We start from the raw sequence: 13,808 nt of genomic DNA on the forward strand, positions 1-13,808 counted from the left end.
ACTTTGATCAGTAGGTAAGCTTAAATTTTTGAAATCTTCGTTTATCAATTCTATCATGAATATAAAAGTGATTGGGAAAAGTAAGTAACTCTGTTGTTCTACATTTAAGCAATAATAATGGATATAAATCAAAAAAATTCAAATAATAAAGTAAAAAATAGATAAGAATTAAATATTACAGCTATTCTATTACTATATAAGTAATCTTTTGTAGTAATTAATGTTATCAAACAAATAAGATGTGCTTCGATCCGCTACATTTATCAGATTAAATTGATTTCATGAAGCATGGCATTAAAAATGACAGCCTAAGTAGATAAAAATATGGCGGTCATGAGTTTCTTACTATTGATCGAATAAAATTGGATTAAACCATATTTAATAATAGTACATTTTTCAAGACTGTCGAACGGTAGTTTATTGCTAGGTAACATTTTGATAAATCATTACCTTAAGGCTTGCATTAATTATGGTTTTATTAAATGAAAAATGAGCGATGATTGTAGATTTTTAGCAGCATTTGAATAAAATAATTACCGTTGTGATTTCATTTGATCGTGTAGTATTTCTTATTCGATTGTAAGTCCAGCAATTTTGATTGTGGTCAATGTAGGATATATGCTTATATTAATTTTTTAGGGGGTAGTTTTTTACTATCAAATTACGATTTGGACACTTGAATATACTATTTAGGCAAAATTGCATTGCAAGAAAAGTCGAAATAGTCCAGTGAGATTGATGGATCATGAAGCCTACTACAGTAGCATTAGGCTCAATAATGATAATAAATGGCAAGGTTGTTTAGATTAAGCCTATCAACTGGAAGTTGTAGACTACTGTAAACTATCCCGGCATGAATTTTTACTGTATCATGATATGACTCAAGAGGCGTATCAGTAATACGTAATAAAGTAGCTGTCGATCAACTTCTATGTATATATAGTGTATATGCCACCTACAGATTTGGCACAAGTGGATTCTATGAAGTGAATGTACAGTGAGATTTTGGATAAATTAGTCGCCAGTGTTACTATGGCAACAAGGCCTCTACTACTTTTTACGGACGCTGTATCGTATTTGTTATGTATATCACTATCTAGAGTTAATGTAAGACTTACTACTGTATTAAAAGCATTTGAAGATTAGCTCTACTCTCAATTAGCATCTATTATAATAGTAAATATATCGCATTAGGTACACGATTGAATAAATAACATCAGACCGGCTAAATTTCCTAGATGCAAGTATGGCTACTAGAAAAAGAGCGAGTCAATTTCTGTGATCTATTCGGCACCCCTGGTGTAGTGTGCGTACACTCGTACCGTACTCTACAGTAGTAAGTAGCGTCGTCCAGAAGGGTCCGGAACATACAGTACAGTACAGTACAGTACCACTAACCCTAGTACTGTACATAATTTAGATAGTACTGTAGGGTCCTGTCACCCATGTGGACAAACTTATGAGCACTATACTGTACAGTGTGCAGTAGAGCCGCAATTTAGTAGTCCATTCGCAAAATACTGTACTGTACTGTACAGTGCGCAATCAGGTTGACCATAATTGGCAAAAGCAGTCCGATAACGCCGATCACTTCTCTAGTGGCAAAACAGTAAACTGAACAGTACTATACTATACTGTATAGTAAAGCTTATACTACACTTACTATACATTCTGTGAGATATGCTGTAGTATCCTTCTACCGTCCTAAATCGAATGACGATAATATGTTGTGAATTATTTTTCATTCACATTAAAGTAATGACTAATATTGTAAGTCTTGCATTAGTAGTCAAAGCAGTCCGATAACGTCAATCACTTCTCTATCGGCAATACATTATACTGTACACTGTACAGTACTGTATAGTAAAGCTTATACTACAGTACTTACTGTACCTGCTGTACTGGAACTGTGAGATACTGTACAGTATACTGTACAGTACTGTACTGTACTGTACAGCGTACAGTAGTATCCTTCTACTGTCCGAAATCGAATGGCGATAACGTTTCACTATGTTGTGAATTATTTTTCGTTCATATTAGAGTAATGACTCATATTGTAAGCCTTGCATTAGTAGTCACAGCATTTAGCACCTGTTGTAGTACACTCAATGAGCATGGTATCGTCGATAGACTAAGGACCAATGACACTTTAGAGCATACTTTGGGGGTACTTAAGTACTTTAGAGTGAGTCTTTTATTCCATTGGGGTTGAAAAATTCTCAACGACTTACAGTACAGTACAGTACGACTGTAAAATGAGTGGACTGTAGTAAGTCGTTTACTACCACAAGAAGGCAATAGGGGCTAGACCTGAATTTTACTGTACTGTACACTGTACACTGTACAGCATACCGTCCACGTCCTTTGTGGTACAGTACTGTACGGTGTGAAATGAGCCAATGAACCTTAAGCAAATGGGGACCCACAATTTGAAATGCAGTCCAATACGGTACTGTAAGAACACGTAATTAGTACAGCTGGAAGTCCCATAGTGGACATACGTTCAGACTTCATACCGAGATTCAAAATTTTTAAAATAATATTTACACGATCGCTATTTTTTTTTCCAGTTTCTACAGCACAAATTAGAGGATGGCGCAAATCGGTAGGGGTGAAGTACAAATGAGGCTACGGGAAAAAGACGTCCTTGATCCAGCATTAACGCGACGGGAAATCTCAGGTTGACTGACATATTGATCATTTGGATTCCACTGTAATCCAGGCCTATCTCGACGTGTGACCTCCATCCAAATATCACATTGTACTGTAGTGCCTTTTTTTTTTTTTTTCCTCTTGGCTTATTTCAGTCAAATGAATTTAGAATTGAGGATATTGACTGCCCACCAATTCTGAATGATAATGATATGCAAATGGTGGAGACATCTTTTACGCTATCTCTCCATCAGTTTATTCCTATTTATACTACTATGGGAGATACGCCTTCAACTGATCTTCTACTTACATCTTGATTTTTTTCTTGTACAGTACAGTATAGTAAAATGCAGTCCATCTCCTAGACTTGATAACGTGCAATACTGTACTCTGGACAGCATTGCATCGGACATTGCAGTCGTAGTTGCTTTTTTTTTTTTCCACTATCATGATGAGTATGGCTGTCATTTTATTGTAGTGTTATAAAGTGGTCTAATTAAATTGAATATAGACATCATTTGACTGGATTACAAGTCTAGCATTAGCTTACTATAGGTCTGAATTGTCCAACATTTTCTTCTTTTGTCATTGAAAAACCATCCTTTAAATGAGGTATTGTAAACGTTGATTACACCCATTACTAACACTTATTTTTGATTAATTACGATAGGCTTACGTTCTCGTGTCCAAGCAGCAGAAATTATGGATGAAGAACGGCAAAAACTCATTGCTTACCAGTACCTTTGTCGCTTAGCAGAAGCGAAAGAGTAAGTAAATCTGTACTATACCATCATTCTTTGTCATCCATGGGAATAGTCGGCAATGTAATTAGGCTGACTGCTGTCATCATAATTGCTACGCTGCCAATTGCTTATTCGAGTATGGATAGGCTGTACAACATTGGTATTGCGTCGAAAATCGACACTGTTGCATGTTTTAAATCATTGTAGGATAATTTTGTGATGAGTAGTTTTTTTAAACTGAATCAAAACAGAATTACACTTATCATCTGCTATATGTACTGTAATACTGCAACAGTGTAGTCCACAAAGTAGCTTTTGATAAAAAAGGCTTTATAGTCAAACACTAGAATGAAGTACTTTCGTCCGATATAGAGTACGCATACGAGCTACGCTGTCACCAATCAAACCCATTATACTCTCCTACTCGTATACATAAAGTAGCTGCAATGCGGTTGCGATAGTGGCAGTTTGAAATAAATACAACTTTCCTATGTACCATGATCTAAAGTTGAAGAATACTGTAAAAGTGGGATTACAATCGATCGTGGCAGTAAAGTACTGGTACATAGAATATATTTTACAGCATACCAAACACAAAGGTATATTGCTGTATGAATACATCGAATGATTCTATTTATATTTGCCGTATTATTACAGCTGGATTGAGCGATGTATTAGTGAAAACATTCCGGTATCAATTAGCGAGTTTGAGAATACTCTACGAAATGGCATATTGTTGGCAAAGCTTAGCCACTCGTTTGCTACTGATGTGGTCCCGCTGAAGAGGATCTACGATGTAGATGAAGCAAAATATAAAGTAAGCAATCTTGCATGATATTTGTTGACTTATTAACCTAAAGTTCAAGTTATATTATTGATTCGCAATCTGTTTCGAAAAGTGTAAAGGTTTACTGCTTTCCTTGAACGACTTATGATAGTACCTTAATCTTTTCTGGCATTCTAGTAGTCCTTGATCTTGCATATGTATGCTGATCGAGTAGTCATACGATGCATGTATATAATACAGTTGACTTTTTTTAATGACTGTGTTAGATTGCCATGATTGTATTATAATTTGTGATAATTGATTGAATAGTGCAAGAAATTAACGTAGCGAACTTTTAATGTACCATCGTTAACTATATTTATACTGATATTAGGTTAAAGGATTACATTTTAAGCATACGCAAAACTTTAATTACTGGATCGAAGCATTGGACAGTATCAAATTTCCTAAGGTACAGTTAAGATATTCCAGTATAGAATTTACATTAATCTTTAGTCTAGTCGTAATAATTTCTCGTCAATAATAGCCTACACGTTTAAAGTTTGCTAACATGGAGGCATGACCATTGATTAAGTTAAAAATAGGATAGGACAGTTTAGTGTAAATTTATAATTAGTAGACGTCTTAAGGCTATAATTGATGGTGTAGTGTGGTTTTGTATTAAAAGAAAAAGATATAGAAACCAATTTTATGATCTCTATCAACTTGTAGGAATTATTTAAATCACATATATTTCTTATCAAGAGTTGGATCATATTATCGCTCGCTATTTGTACTATATAACTTATTATATCGATTAATCCCTTGTAAATTAATGCTCTTACGATTAAAGCTTGGATTTTCTTCGATATAACTAATGTATCACATACAATATGCCACGTACAATATGATCAGTTACTATACCATTTAAGAACGAATGTTTCTATTTTGAAAATGGATTGATGAAGATTGTGATCGGCAAAAAAATATAGCGGATCGAAATCTTAATACCGAGGACATTTTTACATGATATGTCATAGATGGTATTGGTAGATTACGGTACTATACTTTCTCTCATTAGTTTAGGTGAAATTATCACAATGGTGTGAGAATTAAATATCTGTGCGCTGGGCTATATGGAGATGTTATTTTAGTTCCCGTTATACCATGATTAATACGCATAGATGCAGTTGAAATGTATTTCGTCTGTAGCTACTGTTGTAACGTTGAGTAACTTTGATCATTACAGATTTTTCATCCTGAAACTGTCGACTTATACGATCAGAAAAATATGCCCAAAGTAATCTACTGCATTCATGCCGTTGCGTAAGTTGTTCGTCAAATATTATTCTATTTAGCTTAACAAGATCGTTTATTATATCAATTCTTGGATCTTTAAAGATTACTTACCATGTTCAATGATTAGATTATACTGTTACAAGCTTGGTAAATCACCTGCTATTACTAGCCTTAGTGGTAAAGTTACTTTTACAGGTATGCATTCTTTTCAATTTGTAAAATATTTTAAAAGTTACAGAATGGAATCAAATATTAAGTATAGAAAGATAAGTAGTGCTGATATCGGTTATTCTACGTTAAATTGCGATTCATGTATGTCTGTGTGAGTAACTTTCATTGTACAAGGAAGCAACAAACTTTAATTCTCTTTATTACGTAAACTAGATGAAGAAATTTTAGAAAAGAGCGTTGAACTAAAAAGCCGTGGTGTGAAGATTCCGATGTTCAATCGTATTGGCGGGATTTTAACAAAAGAGGTATACCTATCTAGATTATAGCTATCCGTAAAGGATGTACGAGTATTAAATTTTTTCTCTTATTATTATCGCTAGCAATTTATTCAATATCATTATCCTATTCGACTATTTTATTTCTAGATAAAAGTAGACGATGAAACTTGTAAGGAGATAGCATTTTCATTTCCTATCAGAGCTGTCAACGTTATAACATTATAGAAGACATTGTAATAATTATAAACTGTTTAGTTTTCAAGGCAATTGTAGCAGTAAATCGCGCAATAGATGATGAAGACGCGCCACAAACTGTAGTTGCAATGAATCATATCGCTGCAAGATTGGTTGACATAGATCCAGATTATGCTGATTACTATCAAAAAAAATTATTTACGGCTAAAAATATCAAAGTATCAGAAGCGGCTACAGATGAAATGGAAGATAATACAGAGGTTAGCTAGTGTTTTAGTTTTTGTTGTTCATACATAGATTTGATACTGTTATTGATATATCTTTATTCTCCATATGTAGCTTACTGAAGAAGATTATTATAAGACAAATCTAAAGCATGACCAGATTCAGAGTATTGTCAGTGAAGTTAACGAAGAAAGAAAAGATTTCGAAAGTAAGTTTATAGCGCAAAAATTTATAGTATTAATGGTCAGTGAATGGTTAAATTTTTTTTCTGTTGTATTTATTACAATCAAGTGAATATGGCATTGCAAGCAGTTATCGACTCCATCGAAGATGGAGATTTGTTAAGGGCTCTTAAAAATCCGCTTCTACTGTTTTCGGGAGTTGATTCCTCAATCATACATATATACAGAAATCATCTTATGACTCTGAAGGCAAAGGTATGTCTTTTAAGTAGTATTAATTTTAGTTGATATAGTGTAACTATCAGCCATTATTAATTAAATGTCAGGAAGAAATTGTTTAATTATATTTTAATGTTACTATTCTAGCGTAATCAGGAAGATGCACAGATCACTTACGATGACATTCAACTTACAATTAAGAATGCTAATGCAGAGATAAAGAAAATGAATTACCAACAGTCTATTTTGCAGATTCTTAACAACTTACTTGACAGTAATCCTGTAAATTGTGCAAAATTAAAGGAATGCCTGGAAAATGAATATTTCGAATTTAGCAATCTTAATCCTGCATTCATTGAACAGTATAGTATTGTAATGAGGCGTGGTCGTTTAGAAAAAGTTGTCATAAATGGCTATGGGGAAGAAGGTTTGTTAACATCTGACGAAATACAGAGTTTAATTAATCAGGCTAATCTTTTGCGCGAATTAAACGATGCTCTGGATCGAGAGCCAACCGATAATCAAAAATTGGAAGAATGTCTAGGATCGGACATACTTGGATTGCGTGACGTGGATTTCGTATGGCTGGAAGTTTATTCGATCTGCTTGAAAAACAGAAGAATGGAGAAGTTAAAAATTTATGGTAACGGTAATAAAAGTCTTTTATACCTGGATGAACTTCAACGTCTGATATTGCAGACTAACTGGTTGATCATCTTAAATGAGGCTCTGGATAAGAATCCTTCTGATGAAAAGAAGATTAATGAGTGTTTATTGTCTGAATATATAGATGTAGATGATGTTAACTCTGATAATATAATGCAATACATTACGATGCTTAAGTTACGTAAGAAAGAAAAATCGGCTACTAGCAATGATTTTAAAGAAGTAATGTTGACTGTTAAAGACATTCAGGTTATTATTTCTCGTGAAAATGCGCTCTTGACTTTGGATCGAGCGTTGCAAGCAGAACCGATTGAAATTGCGAAGCTGAGAGAGTCTTTAAGATCGAAGGTGTTAAATTTTGCAAATTTACGTATGGAGATATCCTCAATGTATGCTGCTTCGTTGAAGGAGGGACGTGATAAAAAAGGCGTAATTAGTGACGACATTCTTCGTGAGAATGAGATACAGTGTTGTATTGATGAAGTGAATGCATTAATTGCTTTAAATGAGTGTATCATTGAAGATCCCGTTAATATGGAGAAATTGAAAGGGTATCTATGTGATGATGTGCTTAATTTATCGGATGTAAACGTGGAAAATTTATTTTTATACGCACCCTCATTAACAACGAAGAGAAAACAAAAAATGAAGGATTATATTGATCCCATTAAAAATCTTTTAAGTAAAAGCGAGGTGAATCTAGTTATTCATTTTTCAAATATCATTGTTGCTATCAACGAGGGTTTAGAAAACTATCCTTCCAACAAAGAACAGTTTAGTAGCTGGATACTAGATGAAACATTAGCGTTCGATGGATCACAGTCTCATCTGGTTACGCTGTACGTCGAAATATTAAAAAGAACGCAAAAGGAGAGATTAGGTAGTGATGAAAGTTTCTTGAATTATTTGGATATCCAGAACTGTATTACTCTTGGGAATGAAATTCACGATGCAAATGTCGCGCTAATTAAATGTGTTGCCAAAGTTAATGCAACAGTCGAAGCGGAAGACCATGAAGCTGTATTATTGGCTTTGCAGAGTGAAATTCTGTCGTTAAAGGAAGTAAATCCGGAACAAAGCACTGGCTATTTGACATCGCTGAAGGCGGCCAAAGACGAGAAAATTTCCGATTGTCAAAATGGTTGGGTCAAGCACGAGATCGAAATTGGCGGTCACATATATTATAACTTATCTACTGAAGATTTTATGTATGATGCTCCTGAAGGTTACGTATCAAATGGAAGGTTTCTGACTAAAATTGAAATTGAGGTCAGCGCTTCTATAATTAATTTTTAGAGAATTTACTGCAGTATTATAATTGTAAATTTTTATTCTCATTTCAGCAAGCACTTATAGCTGAAAATGAGCGCTACAACTTATACGACAGGCAACTACCGCAAATTATTGCTATTCAAGTAAGATCTATAGTGGCTTCTATTCCGGTATTGAAGGTGATTGAAACAGGTCTCTTCTAATTTACTTAGGCTCTTGCACGTGGCTATCTTGCCCGGAAAGTTATCAAAGAAAGAAACTATGAGCTAAAATGCTTGCTACCGGCTGTAATTCAGGTATACTTTGAAGAAAACGTCTTACTGTACTTAATTACATAGATTTAGTAATATAGATCGTATTTAGAAATTTACATCAGCTAAATATCTCTTTCTTACTTTTAATAGATTCAGGCTGCTTGTAGGGGATATCAACAAAGACGCGCCTATTTAAATAGACTAAAGTATTATGCAATAAATGTAAGTATTGTTTATATAATATAAAAATGTTAGCCTTTGACTTTTTAAAATTTTGATAAAAATTACTATTGACTTCTAGGAAAAGGCAATCATAAAAATGCAAAGCGTATTTAGATGCTTAAAAGTTCGGAAATACTATGAAGGACTAAGTAAATTTTATTTTGTTATAATTAAAATTTTAAAAAGTTTAGGAATATATAATATCATCTTACTTATCGACATTGCTATTTTTTTATGACACATTGCTAGAATCACTCGATGTCCCGTTTGCAGCAATTAGCATGTTCGTTTACTTACTTGACGAAACTCAGAAAGATTTTAACGAGGAGCTTGGTACGTTATTAAATTATGATGAGATTAAATTTTGTGATACTATGCAATAATACCGCTTATATTCTGTAATCTGTATTAGAATTACAAAAATTGAGGTCTCACATTGTGACAAGTATTCGAGCCAACTTGAAGCTAGAAAAAGACTTAAGTTCAATGGATGTGAAGATCGGTTTACTTGTCAAGAATCGAATCACATTGCAGGTATAATCACTAGAGTTGTATTATAGTGAAGCTTTTAAAAGTAACATACGTATGTATATATATCAAAGGAAATCTCTTTTAAATTGAAATTTTGTAGATGATCAGTAATTATACAAACGATTTTATTACAGGACGTAGTCCATCAAAATAGAGCACTTAAGAAAATTAATAAAGATGTTACAAATGTGAATGGGATCGATGTATTGATAAAGGAGAGAACGCACCAATTAGAGGTAGCACAATTATCTGATCAAGTCATTACATTGTATTTCATTAATTAATTATACAAGTATTACTGTACTAACAGACAATTTATCATTTCGTTAAGGGATATCAAAGTTTGTTTTATCTATTGCAAACTGAGCCGAAATATCTAGCAAAGTTAATATTTGAAATGCCTCAGAGTCGTAGCAATAGATTCGTCGAAACAGCCATCTTAACCATATTTAATTACGCTGCAAATACCCGAGAAGAATTCTTACTTATTAAATTGTTTAACACGTCCTTACAAGAAGAAGTATTGTAAGCACAATTACTTCTATATAATTGTGATAAAGAATGATATCATAATAACCTTGGCTATTATTTCTTATAGGAATCGTGTTAATTCAATTGAAGATATTGTTGAAAATAATCCTTTAGTTGTTAAGTTGGCCGTCCAGTTTAATAGGTTGATTTTGTGAATAATTAATATATTAAAACTAATTTTATGACCATTCTTATAGTCCTAATGCATATGAATTTATCAAGTAACTGATTATTATGTTAGAGGAAATCGAAGCCAGAATTGCCTAAAAGAAATTTTTGGCTCCGTAATTCAGCCTGTCATTAACAGCAAGGATAGTTATGATCTAGACCCAATGAATATTTACAAGGCCTGGCTTCACCATTTAGAGTCAATTTCGGGAGAAGCTAGGTATTATACTTTATACTTTAGCAATCCCCATATCTTTTATTTTGTAACATGGTTAGTGATCATTCTATTTTAGTCAATTGCCTCATAATATTAATACGGAACAAGCACTTAAGTATCCTGAAGTTAAAAAGAAACTTGCAGAATGTATTAACAAATTAAAAGCCTTAATTGCCGATATTGTAGGAGCAATTGTACCTGCAGCCGCAAAGCTACCGTAAGAAATTATTTTATCAGATTGTACATTACCATCTGGTCTTTTAACGCGCTGTGATGAAGTTATACTGTTCTAATCTTTGATTTATGCAATGTTTTCTACATTCCGACTTGCGATTGTAATCGATAATTTTAGATATGCGTTGCGCTGTGTTGCAATGACTCTCAGGAAATGTCTAGAAAAGAAATTTCCAAACGATAAAGACATTGCCTTAAAAGTTAGCATCTTGGGATAGATCTTTTAATTCCAATGCTTTACAGATAAATACTTAAAAGTAAATACGTAACTGTTTAATTATAGGCTGTAGGACATTTCATAATATGTCGTTATATGCATCCTGCTTTAATTGCTCCTGATGCTTTTGACGTTATTCCATTCAATGTGGAAAACCCTTTAACTACTCATCAAGTAGGTTTATACCTGTTCATGGTACTGTTATTATTAAATTGTTATAGCTTTTACTCGTTTACTTAAATTATTGTACTTTCAGAGACATTGTCTTGCTTCTGTTGCAAGTCTTTTACAACGAGCAGCAATAAATAATACGGTAGGCACTTTTATATCTGCTATTATGGCTGTGTACAACAGTTGGATTAAATAATTATTGATCTTTTTACTATGGCGTAAAAAAGTTTGGTAACGAGAGTCCATACTTAAGTTCAATAGATGATACTATATCAGAATCATTTGCGAAACTACGGTAAGTGTTTTTAGATTTTGTTCTTAAAGTTTAAATTGCCTTTAGTACCGTAGCAATCGTACTTATGACAACTATAAATATAGTATCATGCCTCTGTCTTTATTAGAACATTTTTGTGCGAAGCATCGACTGTGGAAGAGCCAGGGGAACGCTTTCAATTAGATCAATACAGTGAATATGCAATGCTTAGAAAACCAACTATTTACATTTCTATCAGAGAGATTTGTAACATTCATAAGGTTGTGATACAGATGCCGAATTACCTCATTCTAGTATGTAATAAGTTTTGAAAAAGATTAATTCCGATTGTTACAGTTGGTAGCCGACTTTGAAAATGAAATTGCACCAAACACCGATGATCCACTTCGTGAAGTTTTATCTGACCTAGGCTCACCTTTATCTGAATCTGAGTTAATCGGTTAGTCGTCAATGATTTATCTTGTTGTTAATGTATTGAGTTACCAAATGAGTTCTTTCATAGATGTGCCATCGGATACAAATGATCCAATTGCTATTGATGCTGTTAGAGAAGATTTGGCCAAGACTGAAGTTTGCTTGACATTAACTAATAGATTTGATATTAAAGGGGATAATAGGACGTCCGATGTATCATCCCTATTTAACGGGTTAGTTAGATAAAACAATGCTAAAAGATAATGAATTATAGATGGCTATTTATTATTTATTATAAATGATGATATATCCATGTTGGCTATAGGACTAAAAATTTAACAGCGGACGTGATCCGCGTTCAACGAGGATCAACCCTGGCTAGTATACTGGATACACCTTCGTCGAAGGAAGAAGTTAGATACAAGAATAGATTTTTATTTATTCTTTTAAATTATTATGAAAATAATATATCCATACGTTAACAATTTCAGTCTGAGAAATATAAAGCCATCATCAGCAATCGAGCTAGTAAGATTGCTTTAATCAGCCAGGTAACACAAAGTCAAGTGAAAGGCACGCAAAAGAAAGAACCAGGACCTGAAAAACAGTACGTCCTGTTTTGTTTATATATCTGTGATTCTTTAAACATATAATTTGAAGCAGTTTATTACAGTATAATGATCGTTATTGTATTATGACTTGCTTTATTCGTAAATTCTATTTTATTGATTTTTTAGTGCGTCACTGGAGAAAGTTAAGATTAGAATTAAAGAAGGTTTGCAAGTACTTGAAGAAAAAGGTCTTACCTCTTCTAAGAATGGATACGGATCTGTATTAAGGGAAATTGCAAAGGTAGTACGGGAGCTTAGATTAATTTGAACGGAATACAATTATCATCATGCACCAATAAGAAAAATGGGTCATCATCTTTTTATCCAGGATATACTTAATAGACGGTTATATCGAAAAAATCGTAAGATTGAAATATTAAGACTGCGTGAGGCTCAGGTAGTCTTGGATGACAAGATCAAAGATTATGTTGAACAAATGGATTATTATAATAAGTATATTAAGACTTGCATCGAAAATATGGCCTTGTCTAGTAAAAAGTTAGTAAATATTTTAACTAGAAGCTACTTACGCTATTAATTCAATTTTTAATGGGCATATTTTTTTTCGTCTTTTATCAGGAAAAAGGATAAAAAATCTTCTGCCTTAAAGTATACCGCAGCACGATTGCACGAAAAAAATATAGTTTTATCGATCGCCGGTTTACAATCACACCAGTGAGTACATGATGAGATTTTCTATCAAAACACAAATATACTCAAAGGTAAATTGTTGTTTGTAGATATAAAAATGTAACGATTGAGATTGCATCTACTGACGATTCATCGAAGTTTAAAATCCATGCCAAGATCATTGGAACAACAATGGATTCGATTTTGCTTGATTTTGAGGTATGACCTAAGACGTCAGTTCCGATATCTTGATAATATAACGTGTAAGTTACTCGGAAAGTAGAAGCTAACCATTGTCTTTATTGGTTATTTATTTTATATTTACAGCATTTGCTAGAACTGCAATATGAAGGTATTCCCTCAATTAAAGTATTTAATGCTGTTATGTTTGATGTAAACTCTTTAATCGGTCTCTTAAATAGAAAATTTTATGGTAAAGATTAGTATTTTTTCGTATCGGTACTGGTGTGCTTATTGAACTTGTACGTTACTTTATAAAATTTTAATTGGTAGACATTTTATTTTCTGCCTCTGAATTACTGATTACGCTAATTTCGTTATGCCCACCAATCTAAAATTGCAAGCGATAAAGTATTTAAATGAGATTACTTAGTTTCCTTAGTGAAATAATTTTAATAAATTTAGATCGTGCATTTTCTGATATCA

The 13,808-nt window shown here is 33.1% G+C and overlaps 1 protein-coding gene across 1 annotated transcript; it reads left to right on the top strand.

Moving 5' to 3' along the window:
- Window positions 1-3,345: 3,345 nt before the first annotated feature.
- On the top strand, window positions 3,346-13,586 carry TRIADDRAFT_37304 (uncharacterized protein; the record flags this gene model as incomplete). The annotated part of the gene is made up of 35 exons (XM_002110243.1): window positions 3,346-3,419; window positions 4,053-4,212; window positions 4,556-4,633; window positions 5,411-5,487; window positions 5,588-5,655; window positions 5,845-5,936; window positions 6,057-6,078; window positions 6,165-6,322; window positions 7,094-7,879; window positions 8,090-8,665; window positions 8,740-8,811; window positions 8,881-8,964; window positions 9,073-9,144; window positions 9,224-9,307; window positions 9,336-9,477; window positions 9,557-9,678; window positions 9,810-9,911; window positions 10,007-10,200; window positions 10,274-10,348; window positions 10,448-10,594; window positions 10,668-10,808; window positions 10,944-11,025; window positions 11,109-11,216; window positions 11,299-11,355; window positions 11,441-11,508; window positions 11,615-11,747; window positions 11,824-11,930; window positions 11,979-12,134; window positions 12,227-12,314; window positions 12,393-12,508; window positions 12,639-12,753; window positions 12,841-13,010; window positions 13,092-13,187; window positions 13,253-13,361; window positions 13,470-13,586. Exons 1-35 carry the CDS (start codon window positions 3,355-3,357, stop codon window positions 13,584-13,586), a joined length of 4,839 nt encoding a protein of 1,612 aa, XP_002110279.1. The 5' UTR covers window positions 3,346-3,354.
- Window positions 13,587-13,808: the final 222 nt, after the last annotated feature.

The sequence above is a fragment of the Trichoplax adhaerens genome, genomic scaffold (assembly GCF_000150275.1).
Source record: "Trichoplax adhaerens TRIADscaffold_3 genomic scaffold, whole genome shotgun sequence".
NCBI classification, from domain to species: domain Eukaryota; kingdom Metazoa; phylum Placozoa; class Uniplacotomia; order Trichoplacea; family Trichoplacidae; genus Trichoplax; species Trichoplax adhaerens.